Genomic DNA, 17,989 nt, shown 5'->3' with positions numbered 1-17,989 from the left:
TGATTTTGGAGTGTCAGTCTCCCAGGAGCTGTGTACCTCAATTATAAAGGTGCTTTTGAAAAACCTAATCTCTTCTTGATGTCCATTTTATTTATAGATTTCTGCATGATTATAGTTTAGAATTGTCAGTGGTTTTCTTCCCTTATTTATTTCCTTCTGGTATTTGTGAGTATAGAGGATGCAGAGCACCTCAGAAAGCCTGGACATTCTGTTCTAAAATTCTTCAGGTCATGAAAGCAACTTTGTTTGTTTCTCCTTTGGTTCTCTATTTGTTATTTTCATCATCCTCTAGGATAATTTGGGGAAATCACTAACAGCAATTAATGTGTACCAGTCAGCTCTGATGTTTTAGAATGTATGTTTTGGTACTAGGAGTAAAATATTTTTCGGTGTTGAGTCTCTGAGTTCATAGAATCATTAAGGGTGGAAAAGCCCTCCAAGATCATCTGGTCCAGTCTTCCCCCTACCACCAATATCACCCACTAAACCATGTCCCTGAGTTCTCTTAGTGAAGACAAGCATTTTTCACATCTGCACATTTCCCTCATAAACCTGTCAATTTTGTTTTCTTTTGGATAACCAGTATGATAATTTCTCCTTTATGCCTGTTAATATTCAGTTCATCTTGCAGAGGAATTCAGTTGCATCTTACAGACTTCTGAAAGTTTGTGGGTAGGGGTCATTTTAGGGAGTTTCCAACATCTTTCATTCTTGTATTTTGGAAAAGTTCATTTGGAAAAAGATCACCAAGAAAAAAATGGATATCCCTGCCTTCCTCTTTCACCTCTGACAAGCATTTTCCTACCTTTCTACTTATTTTTAAGCTTTTCAGACTAACACTTCGGTACAAAGGTGTTAAAATACCAGTGGTGCCGTAACTGTATTTGCATCTCACCATATTTGCTATTGGTGAAGCTGAACACCAAATGAAGCACAAGTGAAAAAAAATAACATGAGAATCTAGAATAGGATAAAAAAATGGATTATTAAAATATTTTCTCTGCAGGTACAAAGGTCTCCTCCTCACATCAAGCTGCAAATGAAAAGCAGAATAAAGCATTTATTTTTGAGTTTGTTTTTAAATTATGTGGTTGTATGGCCTAGTGCTGGGAGGGATTATTCGGTTTTAGCAGAAAGTTGTCAATTTGTAACTGAGTATTTCATAATGACTAATCTTTTACTATAGGCTGCAGTAAACTTCACAGCAAGAAAACAGACTTGAACCACTAGGGGACTTTGGCTAACTCACCAGATGTCTAATTAATGCCTGCTGTCAGCTGCTGAAATGTCACTTACAGATATTTTTTCTTCACAGCCACTGTTTTAATGATGAAGATTATGCACAGATGTCACTTTGTTCCTGGGTTAACGTTGTGGTTGGTAAAATGACTGGCATAAATCGCACTGCCAAATATGTAGTTATTTCCAAGCAGAGAAAAGTACCGTATGACTACCTTGTTCTCTGCACAGGACAGAAATACCAGGTAAGATTGTGTGCAGAGAGAAGGAATAAATAAATAAAAACAAACAAACAAACAAACAAACAAACAAACATTTTTTTACAGTGAAGAGCATTTCTGTGATTGTGATCAGCAAAGGAGTAGAGTACTCCATAGCAATTGTATAACCAGAAAGCAGCCCTACAGCATGGCAGGTTGTTCTGTTTCAGTGCAGCTATAGAGTTTGGAGCGGATAAGAGAGGGAGATTTACAAATTTTTCTACCAGTAATGTCACTACTCAGTACCAGATATTAAGCAAAGCTGTCAGTATTTTGCCACTGTGACCATTAAATCCACTGAAGAGTAGGCCCAAATGACATGTGGCCCCAGCCACAGGAGACTTAACTCCAGCTGGTTTAACACCGTTTGACCTAGTTTTGGCAATGGAGGGAATTCCTTATCAAATTAATTACTCAGTTCTCATGATGACCATGCCTAGTGCTGTATGTTATTGTAGCACACGGTTGTGTTTCAAGTGAGATAAAATGCTTCAGGGAAGGTGACCTATGATATTCAGTGGAGTCTCACAGCATTTATGTTGGGGGACACAATCCTGGGAAGTGAAGGCTCAAGAGTGAGAAGGGCCAGTTTTCCAGCTGGGCTGCTTTGTTTTAGCCTTGGTGACAACTAAAGCAATTTTGCCATTCCCCTGGTTTACAGCAGCAGCACAGGTCTCAAAAGAGTGTATGCGTAAAATGAACTTGTGTGGGGTGGAACTGAGAGCTCTGTCTTACTGCTGAATCAGACCTCTGTGTGCTAGATAGCTTCTTCCAGTTCTGTATCATTAGTTTAACTGTGATTGCACTATTGACTATGAGATGGGTATGGGGTGTGCTCCATGAAACCTCTGCATTACATGGAGTACAACATGTGTGCAACAGATTTGTGGAGCAAGAAAAACCCATTTTTTCTGTAAACTCTTCAGAGTTGAGACACACTTCAAATGACAATCTATGTTCACTATTCATCAGGGATGAAACAGAAGTTAAAGTATGGTCTGAATGACTTTAAGTGCTCCTAGAAAAAGATATTTGGAGGCAACTCTTAATTTGAAATATAAGTTGTGGGAAATAACTACACTGCAGGGGAAAGAAAAATAAGAAAGCAAGAAAAAACTCAGGTTTTATCTGTCTTCAAGAAGACAGATATTCTTACTTCTAAGCTCTATAAAATAAAAAAGGAAGGAATTATTTTTATCATATGTTTTTTGTTTTATTACATAGAGCTGATTTTAAAAAATCTTTTGTAGCAGTACTCCAAGATTTATGCCATATATTCATTCATTCATTTGTTCCAGGTCATGTCTCCTACTGGAGCAGATATCAGTAAACTCCCAACTAATAGAGATGTCCTAAGTGAATGGCCACAGAGATACACAGGGAAAGTCCCTTCCAATCATTTTAATCTCAATGACGATCAGGACTGTTTAAAGGCATTGCACTGGCTGGAAGAAAACATTGTCAACTCAGAAGGTAGGGGTCTTGTTAAACACACCCACATTTGCAGAAATGTTTTCTGGGCTTATTGTTTCCTTAATTCCATGGTGTGATTGGTACCTGATTAATTCTAGCAAAGTGTTTCATCTGCTGTGCTTTGTTTTCCAGATGAACTTAAAATTTGTTGTCATTTTTGATACCCAGCATATTTAGCTAGGAAAAAAAAAAAAGAAAAAAAAAGTTTGGGATAGATTAATTATCTGTAATTATCATATAAAACAAAATGAATCCCAAATGCAAAGCTAGTTGGAGTCATTAATTAGGCAACTAAATAATAATTTAATTGGTGAGTGTGTTTTTATGTTGTATAGAAAAATACCTAGATTCGAGGCATAATGTGTCATCTGTGTTCTGTTGCATCAGTTACAGATTTACACATAGAACTGCAGGCTCCCTGTATTTTCTTTTATCCCTTTACATCACACATTTGTGCAGGTTTTTGTCCATCATACCTGTATTTCCTGAGCCTGCTCATGTTTGTGTTCTTCATATATTCACTGAATGTGCATACTATAGAAAACACCTGGTATCGTCCAGGCTTCTGAGTTAAACTCTTTCAACTGCAGAAAAAGAGATCAAACAGTGAATGAACTCACATGTCATCTCTTCTTTGTGCCAGATCTGAGTCAGGGCAGAGTTCAGAGCAGGAAAGCTGTCTTTGTAGAAAGTTCCTGTCAATTGAATGCAACAATAATTTCCTAAAAATGTAGTTGAACTGGCTTACTTGGTAGAGAGTAGAATAATGAAAATTGATAGTTATTTGCTATGGTCTGCTAAGTTTGTGCTTTGCTTGGCAGACCTTTAAGGAAGTTCTCAAGATACTGGAGGTTTCTTTATCATCCTCCAAGTCTGGCTGTGGTCAGGTCAGAAGACAATAAACGTGGTGATGTCTCAGTTCACATTTTCCTCAAACAGCTTCCTGGCCTCAGGCATGTAAATGGTGCAATCTGTATGGTTTTGCCTAGTGTCCAGCTGACATGCACAGCTGCATTTGCATAAACAGATGAGGTGGTTGCTTCTCCCTGTTTGTTACTGCTCATATTTCATGTATATCTGTGCATGCCCAGTCCTGGAATGTGCTCCAACACATCTGAGCAGAAATGCATCTGAGAAGGGGCCAGTGTCCAGGATGCAAGGCACCCAGAACTGTTCCTCAGGCACAAGGGCAGTCTTACTACACCTCATCTTTTTTGGGACCAACGCACCTTTATTACTACTAAGTTAATATTAATAATTTCAGTATTGCTGCTGGCTTTTGCTGTTGTGTAAAGATGGATATATTAATTAGGCACTATCATGTCTTCAGCTGTAAGCTAAATTTACGGCTTCTGCTGTGTCGAGGTGCGTTTTCCTGCCAGAGGGTGCCTGGAAGCACACGGCAGGGTCCTGTGGGACTGAGCCCTGGGCTAGGGCTGGGACCAGGAGCAACACCCCCAGAGCTGGGGCAGCTGGCACAGGGGGCTTGGGGCATGGGTCTGTGCTCAGCTGCCCCAGCTCCATGGAGGGCTGAGGAGGAAAAGCTCTGGACAGGAGAGGGAATGAATATACCTCCAAGACCACTTGCAGTTCTGGAGCTTTTTTTGAAGGGAAGTGTTAAACACTGAACTTCACTGTGTGAGTCTTATTAGCCTAATTGGGTGAAAACTTCATTTGGTAGCACTGATTTTGAGAATGGCTTTTAATTAAGAGTTAAAGTAGAGGCTTTAAACTGCCTTTTTTTTTCCCTGTGCAAATGCTGGGTACCACTTCATTCTGGTTGAAACCAGCGGGTGCTTTTTTACCAAAGTTAAGCAGAGCAGGATCAACCTGGTAGCAGGTTGGCAGGAGGAATCACACATGTGCTGAGCAGCAGGAGATGCTTGAGGACCCGTGGGACAAGCAGCGAGCCACATCCTTTGCTGCTCCGCAGTTGACCGCTCCTGGGCCAGTAACTCAGAACAGGCTGACTGCTGTCTGGGGCCCGGAGCAGAGCAAGCACCAGCCCCTAGCCCTGGTGCTTCAGCTTCTCTGATGAAACCCAGCCAGCTAGTGCATGTAACCTATTACAACTGTAATTGTAACTAATTGAAATTCATCTCCTATTAGCACTGCACTTTCCATGAAAATAAAAAGTAGGATGGGAGTAAAGTAAGGAACAAAACTGTTTTAATGGCCCAAAATGGAGCAATTATTTTTTCTCTTTACCTAAACATAGCTTACTGCTTTATTAAAAGCATGTTTGTAGGAATACTACCGTATTAAAATTCCAGTGCCTGAATCACCAACCAGAGACACTGATGCTTTAGCTAATACAGGTTTTCTTCTTTAGCTTTTGCAAACTAAAAAGAGTCAGGTCATGCTGGGGTCACTGAAATCTTGTACTTCCACTTGTGGAAAATGAATGAGCCTGCTCTGCAGCAGAACACTGACATTTGAGTAATAAATAATAAAACTACTCTAGCAGTCTTTTTTTATGGCTGCTTTTTTTCCATAGAAGATTATTATGTTTACTCACAGATAGATACATTTTCATGTAGTTAAATAATAAAAGCATCCTGAGGAATTGCTATCTGTCCAGTGAACATAATTTCAGTCCATAATGAATATCGGTAGTTCCTTGACTACTAGCATTGTAATCTAAAAAGCTACTAATATTGTAATAAGCAGAAACTGTAAATTGTTGATTTACAAGAGGTCAGTAAAGGAGCATTGCTTTCCTTAATCTAATGTAGTTGTATTAAATATTACCATATAAAACAGAATTTTAATTTTCCTTGAGAAATGCGGGGCTGGAATCTGATCTTGTATATACAGAAATGCCAACATGTAATGCAATCACTGAACTCCCCCACTGAAGAGGCTGGTTCCACCAAATGGTGAAGATCTCTCTGCTGCCCAGACTTTTATGCCTTAGAGTCAGAATGACACTTTGCTAGCCTGCACCTTAGGTAAGCACTTCTCATTCCCTGTTGCCACTGAGAAGGGAATTCTCAGTCTGTCCTACAAGAGCTGTGCCATTTTGCAAGGGTTACCTGAAGGCAGAGCAGATTGGAGAGCCTGGCGATGCTTTCTATTCTGACAGAGAGAGCAGGGAGCAGAGGAGCAGTTTTCAGGCCTTGCTCGGATGAGTACTTAGTGCTTTATATTACACCGACCTTAGATAAAGCACACGAATGCCCTGACGTATCCAGGTCTGCCTGCCCCCTTGCCAGGAGGGCTGCGAGTCCGTATTCTGCTCACACAGAACTTGCTACCTCCCGTCCTCGCCTGTTTGACCTTGTCTTTAACTGCACAGTTTGAAGTGGTACAGCTTCAGTGGGCGAACGCTGCAGGATCCTACTGTTATAAATGAAGTATCAACTCAATCTGAATTTAGTAATATTTATAAAAGAAATATTCATTAAAAGTTTAAAAGGCAAGTAAACAGCGCTCGGTGTGCAGGGAGTCTACGCTCCACCAACACACACACACGAACATAAAACATTCTAAATATACAGAACATTGCTTTACATACTAAACCCGAGTATGCCTATACGTATGTACAATCAGGAAAGGTAAAAATCCTTTAAGTTCCATGACGTACTAAACTCAAGTACACCTAAACATACGTAAAATCAGAAAAGGTAACAAACAATTCTTTAAGTTTCTCCATTTTCCATTCCTTTTCTTGAGTACAAACAAGTCTCCATTTTCCATTCCTTTTGAGCAATATGTCTCGCTTTAAGTTGTCAAGCAACTCGGTCTTCAGGCCTTATGCATCCCATTCTTCCCGGATAGAAGAAAAGCATATCCATCTCCTTTGCAAGGCCAATAGGCCTGGGTCAAAAGGCACGTCCAGGTCAACAGGGGGGGTAACAGCAAAAGCCTTCGATGACTGTAGCAGCAGAGGGGCCCATGGCGTAGCAGTTGGATCAGTAAAGGAGCCCGCAGCTCCCTCACTGTCTAGCAAGCCACACATTTGTGATTGTGGCTCCACATGGCTCTTTAAGGCCTCAGAGACTGTTCACCAGGTGCTGAGCAATCCCACTGCAACCTTGCCATTTTTAGTTGCAGAGTCCCACACCTTGACCTCAGTTTGGTCCCATGTTTCAGGCTCATAAACTGTCTGATTGTTAATAAGGAGAACAAGCTGTAAGATTACCAGGACAGTCTTTGTTCCTAAGGACGTATGATTCCCCATACTGCGCAGCTGCTTACCAGCGAGGGACAGTTGTGTGCGCAGCTCAGCTTCTCTCAGCTCGAGCTTCTCTCCAGCTTCGGTGTGCCCATTTCCAGCAACTTTCTGTACGAGCTTCTCTGAGCAGTTTGCTGAGTTTGGCCAAACCTATCTTCATGAGGCAATCAATGTGCCTGTTCCCGTCCTGGTCTCCATTCTGCCAGCCTGTTCCTCTTCACTCCTTTTTCCTGCTTCTTTATTGATCATAACTTCATCACATCGTGTGACCTTCTTTTTTTTTTTTTTTCTTTTTTTATCTTGAGGGCAGGGTCCCCTCTTATACCCTTCTCCCCACAGCAGTTCTTTTCAAAACAACTTTTCATTGGTCAAACAACTTTGCATAAAACAGCAACAGCAAACACCCAGAAACTTCCATGCCTTAATGGCTGGAGAACAAGAAACCGGAGACTGCATGGAGTCTCCTGAATCACCCTTCTTTGTTCCCTCTAAACTCTTTTAAATATTCCTGATGGCCTCGTCGTTAAGAGTCTAATGTTATCTCAAACACGGGGTTTTCCAATCCCCATGGCCACATTCCCAAATCTCCCCCTTCTTTATTAATATCAACCATTTTCTCGACGCGAATTACCATTCCACATATAACACTACCAAACAGTCTGTGGCTTTGGAGCAAAAGGCATTCCCTCAAATGGTGGGAAGTGTAGGTCTGAATCAGAGCTCCCTTTGCCTGTGGGGAAAAATGGAGCTGGTTGAAATAGTGGCAATGCACTGTGAAAGGTGCAGTGATATCCAAAGGCTGATTTCATACCGGTCACAAGCGTCTGCCTTGAACGTGCTGGTTTCCCAGCAGTGTGCAGTTCTGGGCGGGCTGCTTCACAGCACAGCATCAGGCCGGTGGGTCTGGGACCTCCCAGCAGTCACCTGCACAGAGCAGTAGGGGCTGCATCCGCAGGGGCCTCTCCGCTGTCTGGAGATGGAGGCTTGGCAGGAGGAAGCCACAGAGCTGGTGACTTCCTGTACTGCACAACGGCTGGTTTTCTCTATGTTGGTCTTTTCTAGTTTGTATATGTTTTTCTGCATGATGCGTTTAATTTGCTCCTGTTGCCCATGTCCCTCCAGTAAGTGCTTTGACTAAGCAAAACTGAGCAAAATTGAGGAGAGAGAGGAGAACAAAATAAAAATGGGTGTTTTTTGTTGTTGTTGTTGTTGTTGTTGTTGTTGTTGTTCCCAAAGGATTTTCAATCAAAATAATTTCAAATTATGGGGTCAAAATGAATGTCATACTTCTGTGTTAAGTACTTGCCTACTTTGTGGGATGTTTTGTACAGATTCTTCACTAAATTATCTTAGCTACTGTTGCTAGGTAACATTGTTTGCTTCATAGCATCAGAGAAATAAGAGGGTCAAAGAGAGCAATTTCATGTTATTATCATCTGAGTTACACTAATAAGGTTTTCATTGTACATCTTAGAAATTTGCCCCCCTTTTTTTTCCCCCTTAGGGAACGTCATTGTCTATGGGAATACAATTGACATTTACACCACGGTAGAAACCCTCTTATCTCTTGGAATTAATGGATCTCGCATACATCTCGTGCAGCCTCCACTCACCTCAGATGTTACTTGCCTTAACAACAGTGAAATAGAAAGTGCTGTTCAGGAGGCACTGTCAGAAGCTGGCGTGTCTGTTTATTATGACAGTATCCTGGCACAGTGGAGCAAAGGTGACGACCCAGACCTTATCACTTGTGCTGCTTTCACTACTAATACAGAACCATTCAAACTGCAGTGTTCAGTAAGTATATGCTTTCATTGTATTTCCTTCAGTCTGTTCTTTAAGACAAAGACCATCAAATCGTGATAGAGTCCCTTTATGATTTATCTATTTTCTCATTGTCTCTAGAAGAATTAGCATTCACTCATTAGTCTGAAGGATTGTTTTGTAAAAATCCAAATAATACCATTGTTAATTCCCTGACTGATTTGGATTTAAATGTATTTTAGTCAGCTGACTCACAAATAGTTGAGTGACAAATATTCCTAATACATTTTCAACATAATTCTAGAAATTTCATCTCCATGAACCTTATCTAGGTAAATTACACACACACACTCACACATCTGTGAGATCTGAGATGTTTTTTAACCTTTCCCAATGGGCAAAACAGTCCTGTTTCTCATCATTGGGATAATCTGTGTGAGTGGGCTTCTAGTAGAGTCATTTTAAAACATGCATCCTTAGGAAGCCTTAAGGCCCTCACAGCACATCCCCACAGCCAGCAGGCTCCTTTGTGCCTCAAGTCTGCTGTAGTTCTGGAAAGGAAGGACCACATAGCACCCCCAGAGAGCTCCCCAGCCACCAGTGGTCCCTCCAAATCATTGTTTTTTTTTCCCCAGTCCTTTTCCGTCTATGGATACCTCAGCCTTTCCTGAAGGAGCTGAAGACCTTGTACAACACTTTTATCCACTGGCAATCACCTTTGATCACCATATCAGTAGCGATGTTCCTCTTGCTCTCTCCTCATATACAACTCTTCAGTTTCTCCCCTCTTTCCCTAAAATCCCTCTATTTTTATTCTTCCACAGAGATGTGAATCTGTTTTTTGTAACTTAATATCCATTCACCACCTCCCCACGAGCCCGTCGCCTCTTCCCCATCACTTTTCCTGTGTGGCCTGTGCCATTCCTTCAAGACCCCCATTTCCTCGCGGTTTGTTTCTCTTGCCCGTTGTGCCCCTTGCCTGTCTTTTCTCCGGTCATGGCTCTCGTCTCTTGTGGTCTTACCCAGCCTCTAAGCTGAGGGACATGCAGTTACTTGTGATGTTGGGGGCTTTCTGTTCTCCAAACCCAGTTCAGCTGTCTTGTGGGGCTTGCAGCTGCCTGTGAGGACGGACTCCAAGGAGGACAGGAGCTCCAGCAAGCAGCTGTGTCTGCCAGGGAGCAGGCTGTGCAGGAATTGGCACTGCAGCCGCGCTGGGCCTTTTGGGATTTGAGCCAATGTCAACTGTTGATTGGCAGTTTTTAGGGGCTTAATTTGTAGAGTCCTGCAGGATAAAAACAACAGGAGAAAATCTCTTTCTTGAATGCAGCAGCCTCCCTCTTTCCCCTCCCAGGCTGACAGATGGCTCCCAGCCCAGAGGCTGCAGCAGTCCCCTCCCTCCCCCCCCCTCTCCCCTCTCTCCCCTCCCTCCCCTCCCCCTCTCTCTCCTCTCCAGTCCAGTGGCACTGTCCAGCCTGTCAGCAGGCAGGACACCAGCCAGAGCTTCCCTGATTTTGGATCTGCTAGATGGTTAGCCTTTCTTTAGCTGCACATTGTTCATTACCTGTTTATGTACAAAAAGCACAGAGGCTGTAGCTCCTCTGCTGCTGTGTGCCTGCCTCACCAGTAGTGCTAAAATTTCGAGCTCTCTTGGCTTCCCTCTCCTGTGCCTTTTCTCCTGACTGGCTTGTCCAGCTGGCAGTAAGCATTTCACACTTGCCTTCAGTCCCTAGGACAGCTCCGTGGTGGTGTAATTGGGTAATTCCTTTACCCTGGTCACAACTGTGTCCTCCCTGAGGCTGACTGTAAGCGACGGATGTGTTCCTGATGGCTGTTTACCCTGATGCGGTTACGTCTCGGGCTGCTGAAGATGAAGGCAGTAATGTAATGCACACTCATCCGATAACTTCTTTCACCACCCTTTCCTTGGCTTGCACAGTAATATTTCTTGGTTGTGGACAGGAGTATTCATTGTCATGTAATCATTTTAAAAGCTGAGGGCACTGATGAAGGAGAAAGCTCCTTTTAAAGGATCTGGAGCTTCAATATATATATATTGCAGCAACAAGATGATAAGTCTTTGTTCCCTTTGCACACCATGTGATCTCACTGAAAGCATATCTCAACTTTGTCATTACTACTTTTAACCCTCAATGCCCAATTTACACTCTTGTTCTATGCTCTTGTTGGGAGCTGCCAGCCATAATTTCTTCCTTTGTAAGAGACATCTGAGAAGATCCTGTTTGTAGCTGTAGCTTCTCCCGCTTCTGTTGCTTATGATGCTTTCTGCCAGAGGTGAAGGTGTGGGGCAGGCAGGAGTTTGGGCTTGTGCCCCCAGTCCCAAGCTGTAGTGACCCAGGCTCACTCACCAATGCTTCATTTCTTGTGCCCCAGGACTTGGGCCCCCCTGAAGACACAGGACTTTTAACTTCACCGGTACCTCTCTCATCTTGGCCTGAATAGGCACTTCTTTCCTTGGTGAGCACGTTTTTGGCTCCAGATTTCAGGTCGGCATTTGCCTCTCTAAATCACTTCTAAACATTGTAGAAAAGCAAATAAATCAGGCATCAAGAGATGTGTTAGATGTACGTGATTCTGAGAGCGGTCTGAGAGCCTCTCTGTTAATCAACATGCAGAGCCGTGCAGAGCAGGCAGACAAAAGGGGAGGGCTGGCAGACCCTGCAATCCTCTCCCTCGCACTGCGCTGGGTTTCAGAGCAGCTCTCGGGGCACCCAGTGCGTTTTGCATGACGTGCTGTGTGCACATCTGTTCCACACCGGCGCCTAACGTGGGTGGAAATGGTGGCTGCTTCCAGTGCCACCTGCTTTGTGGTGCTCATCGTGGTGGTGCTGCCTCAGCTCCCATTCTGGGGAGCGGGGGTCTCATCTGCTTTCTGGCATCCCAGGAGAGGGACTAGGCAGATGCCACAGGAGGACAAAAGAAGGGAATTATCACTAGCTTTTTCTTTCAGACTTAGAGGAGGAATTCAGGGATTTAGGGCTATTTTCTTTCAATGCCCTTGAAATCCCCTATGGGGAAGACAAGCTCATGGCCTCAGTAGATGCTGCTCCTGGAATAAATCCCTACCTCAGGGCCAGTTCTGTAAGATGAGCAGTAGGACAGAGGGGGCGGTGTTTACAGAGTGGAAGTCGTGTCTCTTTTCACTCCCATAAACCAAAATGTACTGAATATGTATCAGCTCCGTTTATTACCAGATTCAGAAATGGACTGCCAGATATACCAAGGATTTCACTTAGCTATGGTCTCTGCGCTGACCCAGATAACCAGCGGGTCTGTCCGACATCCAAGACCTGTGCCTCTGAGAGCAGGGTAACTCCAAGCAGTAAGGGCGTACAGAGTAATCTGTTTCCTAAGGCAAGCATTTTACAGGCCTGGAATAGTTAGAGATGTGTTTCAGCCCTGACAGAGTTTGAATGTGCTCTCCAAAGTTTAGGTCACTATGAGGTATATTAAATTTGAGCGCTTTCCTTTTCATGTACATGTTCAGTCTTTTTATACCTCTCACAAACTTCTTGGCCTCCACAGCACTGACTGGCATAAATTCAGTACTTTGAATGAGGATGAAATTTCTTCTGAACAATTTGAGTTTCCTATCTTGTAATTTCATTGAATGTGCCTGTGCTGGTAGCCATGGTTGCATAGTTTGCTGGCATACAGTTAGGCACAACAGTTTGAAAAATATTTGTAATACATGGTTATGCTGCTAAAATACAAACTACATTGTGCTTTTTCGATTAATTTGTTTTTCAATTTAGCTTCACCATTTGAAAGAAGCAAAACAACTTCACAAAGAATTCAAGTCTGTTTCATACACTAACACAGAAAATGTGCACATCTACTCAGGCTATCTGACATATGTAATCTTAGAGTTTTTTTAAATCAAATTAATTTACTTAACCAGAAGTAGGTGAGTCTGGTTTAGTAATCCCGTTCTGATCCAATATTTGTAGCTTTAATTTTAGTTGCTATGAATACTGGATAAGAAGGATTTATCTGTGTATACAAAATCAAACTGTATTTCATGTTCTTGTTTTTATAAAATAAATAACATTCAGAATGAAATGTATATTTTTATTTATGAAATTAGCCAGTAACTAATGTATAATAACCTGCATTTGTTTACATTTCTTCTTAGGCATTTTTCAGCTTTGCCTACAGGACTGTGGATTATGAAACCTTTAAGGCAATTAATGATGCTTGCCTTGTTTTTGATGGAAGACTTGTGATTGATACCGAATTCCATACTAATGATGTCAGTATCAGGGCTGCAGGTTCTTTAACAAAGTACTCCAGGAAATATTATGCAGATGAATGGACACACAGCAACTTCAATTCAAAAGAGATTGGCTTTGAACTTGCTACATCTATGCTGAATCTCTTTGATCCAACCCTTAAGCCCTTTTCTAAGCCACCAGAAGGCATGGATAGCCTCATCCCCGTGTACAAGGGGTGTAAAATTAAAGGTATGTGAAAATAGAGTTCTGCCATCCTTTCATACCCTCTTTGTTATTTTTGCTGCTATATAGTCAGTGTAGGTCCATTTCACTTCAGTAGCCATCTAATGGCAGTAAAGTCATCAAAACTCCCTGTACAGTCAGTGGAGAGAGGTGATGGCCTCTAGGTGATACCAGGGAGTGATTCTGCTTGCATTCACGCAAGGATTCATTTCTTCTTGTCACCACCTAGCTCAAGATATTTAAAAGCTTTGTCTAACCTATGCTAGATTCCCTCTATTTTCAAGTGAGAGAAACAGGAGCATCCAGAACATGACTGATGCAGTCTACTGGGAGGTATCTCAGATGGGATGCATTATTTACAAGAATTACATGTGAAATATACCATGTAACCTAACATTTGCCATTCCTCATTTGTCTTTAGCTCTGTAGACTTGTCTAGGAATTGGGAGGAAGGGGAAAACAAACAAACAAACAAACAAACAAAAACAAACAAGCTTACACTGAAGATTTTTGCTAATAATGGACCAAGTTGTGCTTTTATTTATATTGCAGTCATGATCAGAACTTTTCAAGATGTGGCTGCTGCACCAATACGTATAACAGTACCAAAGCACATGAAGCCACAACAACAAAATAAATTTTCCTCTTTAGACACGGTTAAAAAAATAGTAATCATTCTGGGAAAAGGAGGATAAAGAGACACTTTATTTTCTTTTCTGTGCATGAGTGAATAAATCTCATCTTTTCATTTATGGCAGGAGGTGTTCTTCCCAGAGGTTGTAATTACTTGCATATTTCCAAACCAGAAATCCCCATCCAGTTGGACATAGAGCTTGCACTGTCTGACCATGTAAGTTATGTTATTTAACTTTTCCTTGTTTTTTTCCTCTGTTGGGAAGATATCATGTTTGCTTTTCTTCAGTCCTCTCTTTTTCAGGATGGCCTTCTTTTTGCCTGTTTCTCTAGAGAGACACAAGTCATTTTCTCAGTCACATGGAACACGTTGCTTTTGAAGTTCCTACCAAATAGGTAATACACAGAACATCATGGTAGTGGTGGTATTTGCCATCAGATTCGTGTAGTAAATCCAGAGTCTGATAAGCCAGCGTGCATCATATAAATCAGGTGCAGCTGGTGAATTATAACAGTATGAATTAAAACGAACTGAACCTCTTAGATATTCATTACCATACTTTCTGATATTTGGCTTTCTCCAAAAATGTACTTTTGTTATAAAGAAGAGATAGGATAGCATTAGCTGGATTTCACTGAAATATGCTTTCAGCCTTAGCTCTTACCTTCTTTCCTCTGTAATAAGGTGCCATAAATGCATACAGATGATAAAATGTCACAGTCTTATCAGTGAAAATCAGTTGATTTCTAGACTAGAAGGAAAAGAATGTATCCTGGAAGGGATGGTGTGTACTTTGCTGCTAGAAAACAGCCAGTCCTAGAACCGTGAGAGACTTCTTTCTCTGAGTGGGAAAGAGGGAAGCACTTCGTGCAGTTAGGCTATGTGGAAGATTCTCCCATGACACTAACGTGAAGCCACTTCTCTTACTGCAGAACCTCACTTGTGAAACGTGAAGACTAGATTCATGTATTTTAAAGCCAGAAAGGACCATGCACCTATTCAAGCTTTGTACCTTTGTACATTGTATCTTTTTCCTTAGGGATTTCTACATCAAGCCCATTCTTGTAGATGAGGTAGAGTGTTTTCTCAAAGACTACTTCAGTGTTCATTTTAAAACTCAGGTAGCAATGGTCCATAGAAAGAAATGATGTTTTAAAAAGGGAATCCATGCTTTAGAGAGGGAAGGAAATCAAAGCATGGCTCACCTTGTTTTCCAGCTTTTCAGATCCAGGATGAGCTGTCCGAAGCTGCACATACTGGGAAGCAAAAAGGACTATCAGAGAGAGAAAAATAGATTTTGTCAGTCCAAATTGCTAGAACATGATAAGAATTCTTTTGCTGCAACTTTGACTCTCCATTGTCTGAAAATATAACATCTTTAAAGCTGCTCCACAAAATTCATGTAAATCCTAAAAGAATTTCCCAGGAAAATAGTAAAAGAAGCCAGTGAAATGTATTAACTGAGAGATGTGGAAGTTACAAAGGCGACTGTAGCCTAGCAACAGGTTTTAAAGATATATAAATTGGAACATGAATACAGCTTTAAAAAATAGCTTCAAGCTATTTGATCATCCCACTGTGAGGTCTAAAACACATTTTTACATTTTTGTCTTGTATTAAGTAATTGGTTTAACTAGCTGAAACTAAATGCTAGAGTTTGAGCATCAACATCGAACACTATTATTTTTTTATTGATAGTGATAATGTAAGCAATAGTCGGCAGCTGTGTTTGTATTAGCAAGAGGGTGTCACTGAGAACAATTCTAAATGATGTGTGTATATTTGCATGTGTGTGTGTGTGTGCGTGTATATATATGCATATATATATATTTTTATGTCATGTATGTATATGCATATATTTTAAAGTAATTGTAATTCCAGGTAACATCCAAAGAGATCAAGCCCAGCCTCCTGCAGCTGCAGACAACCATCTAGTTCATAGTCATTTATAAAATTTAAAGACAGGGTCCTTCTTGCTGGTAATTTTATTGTTGGAAGGCTGCTCCTACACATCATACCTTGGACTACTACAGAATTATTGACATGTGATAAAGCTGTGGGTTGTAACATTGAAGCCTGCTTGTAACTGATTAATGTGGTAATATCAACTCTCTGTCTGTTGTCATATAGCTTCTACAATGCACCATAAATTTGGACTCTGCACATATACTGCTTGTATATCCATATAAATATATATGTATATACACTTATAAATCTGTAGGGAGAGTGTAGGTATACTAGTGTGTTCTTTGTTCATCGAGATGCTATCTTATAGTAAGTTATGATATGCCATGTGTATGCAATAGTATGGACACTGTATAGAATACAAGGACAAACAGGTTTCAATTTTCCATAAACAGAGTGTTCTTGTGTTTGAGATGCCCCAGGTCATCCCTTCTGACCTCCAGCTCACAGGTCACAGGTCTCCCATGGTTCCTTTGTCATAACTGCCAGCCCAGTTCGGATGTCCCAGATACCCTTAGGTGTCTCACATGGCACTCGGTCATGGGCAGCTGAAGCCTATGCTGTGCTCGTGGTCATATGCTTCACAGTTCCTGTGCAGTTAACCGAGGTCTAAATCACAGAGCAAATCTTTGTGCCCAAATGATGGTATCTTGTATAAACTGTGGTACCAGGAGTGGATATTCTTGGTTAAAAATGTTTGTGGATTTTAAGAAATGGTAAATATCAAATATCAAACCCTAGCAGATCCTGTATGTATGCCAGGTCAGGTGTTCTTTCCATTTGCATAGTTTGCCTTTTATTTTGTGTTCCAGGGTATGGAAATTATAACTGGAAAGGCAAGACATGGGAATTATTTTAGAATGCATATCAACAAATATAGTATGGTAGATAGCATCACCTGCTTTTCAAAGACACCCTTTCCTGTGTCCAACTATATTTGCTTGTATGGACAGCATGAATGTCTTCTTAATGATCTTCATTATCGCTGGAATGAAGGGCAGATTACAGACCTTTACAGGTAAGATTAATTCAACATTGTGCATAAAATTTATGTTCTGGATGAATTGTAGTTTTGTTTTCTTATGATTTATCTTCTAGCTGTTTTCCCTTAGAGCTCAAGATAGATTTAAAAAAATATATTTTCAACTACTTGGCAAAATTATCAGTGGCAATGCAAGCCCTAAAGAGATTCCTGGAAAGAACTGTCTTTCTCAGATTTATTTAGAGAAGGAGCAGTGGTTTACTTGAACAGCTTTCATCTGAAAGAGCATTTCAGAATCATTATAACATTTGCTTAGAACAGTCAGTAGGCTTAACTCATTAAGCTGAGTCTGAAGAATCCTTTTTTATTTTTTAACTCAAGATTAATATTCAGAAGTCAAAATTAAAAATCAGTGCTTTAATCACTTCAAATCAAATTTTTATCCAAAGTTTTCTAGGGAGGTTTTAAATCACACATAATGTTAGTCACACTGCTTAGCTTGCCTGTCAGCTGATGATGAAACAAATCCTAGAATTTATCCTGTAGACTGTTGTCTGTCTAAATGAGCATAGGGAGTTACTTTTACTTAATTTTATAGCCGAAAGCTGTGGCAGGAGTCTGCATGCTTAGTGGACGTTCCCCATCCAGCTTGCAGGCCTCTAAAGCAGTTTGCAGCAGTGAAACAGGTCTTGAAGATTTTCTGACGTGCTCCCCTCCACCTGAGCAAGCGCAGGGCAGTTTTGGGGACTAGGCATTTTGGGGCAAGGACTGAGACTCAACTGGAGAGACTGAAAAGCCTGGCTATTTCTATCTAAGATCTATGTCCTGTCTCTTCTGAGAGACATTCTCATTGCTTTTGAAAGCGCGAACTTTAATTAAATAAGTTGTTTTGGAAAAAGGGGGGTGTTTGAAAAATGAGATCTACCGTATCTTTAATCTTCTGCTACTACTGCAGAACTTGATATTTCAAAAAGTTACATGGACTAAAAACTCAGACTTGGTTTATTCCTTATGCCTCAG

The 17,989-nt window shown here is 41.2% G+C and overlaps 1 protein-coding gene across 1 annotated transcript in view; it reads left to right on the top strand.

The window, feature by feature from the left end:
- Positions 1 to 17,989, top strand: part of CFAP61 (cilia and flagella associated protein 61) — a gene marked incomplete at both ends in the record, with an annotated part of 103,715 nt that overhangs the window by 65,589 nt on the left and 20,137 nt on the right. The window contains 6 exon segments of the mRNA XM_082758156.1: positions 1,316 to 1,484; positions 2,798 to 2,972; positions 8,654 to 8,946; positions 13,067 to 13,394; positions 14,147 to 14,238; positions 16,800 to 17,005. Of these exon segments, the coding sequence (XP_082614282.1) occupies positions 1,316 to 1,484; positions 2,798 to 2,972; positions 8,654 to 8,946; positions 13,067 to 13,394; positions 14,147 to 14,238; positions 16,800 to 17,005 (1,263 nt within the window).

Source organism: Aythya marila (assembly GCF_965140915.1).
Source record: "Aythya marila genome assembly, chromosome: 3".
NCBI lineage: Eukaryota > Metazoa > Chordata > Aves > Anseriformes > Anatidae > Aythya > Aythya marila.
Note: the sequence above shows the minus strand (reverse complement) of the source record. Positions and strands in the feature narration are given on the sequence as shown.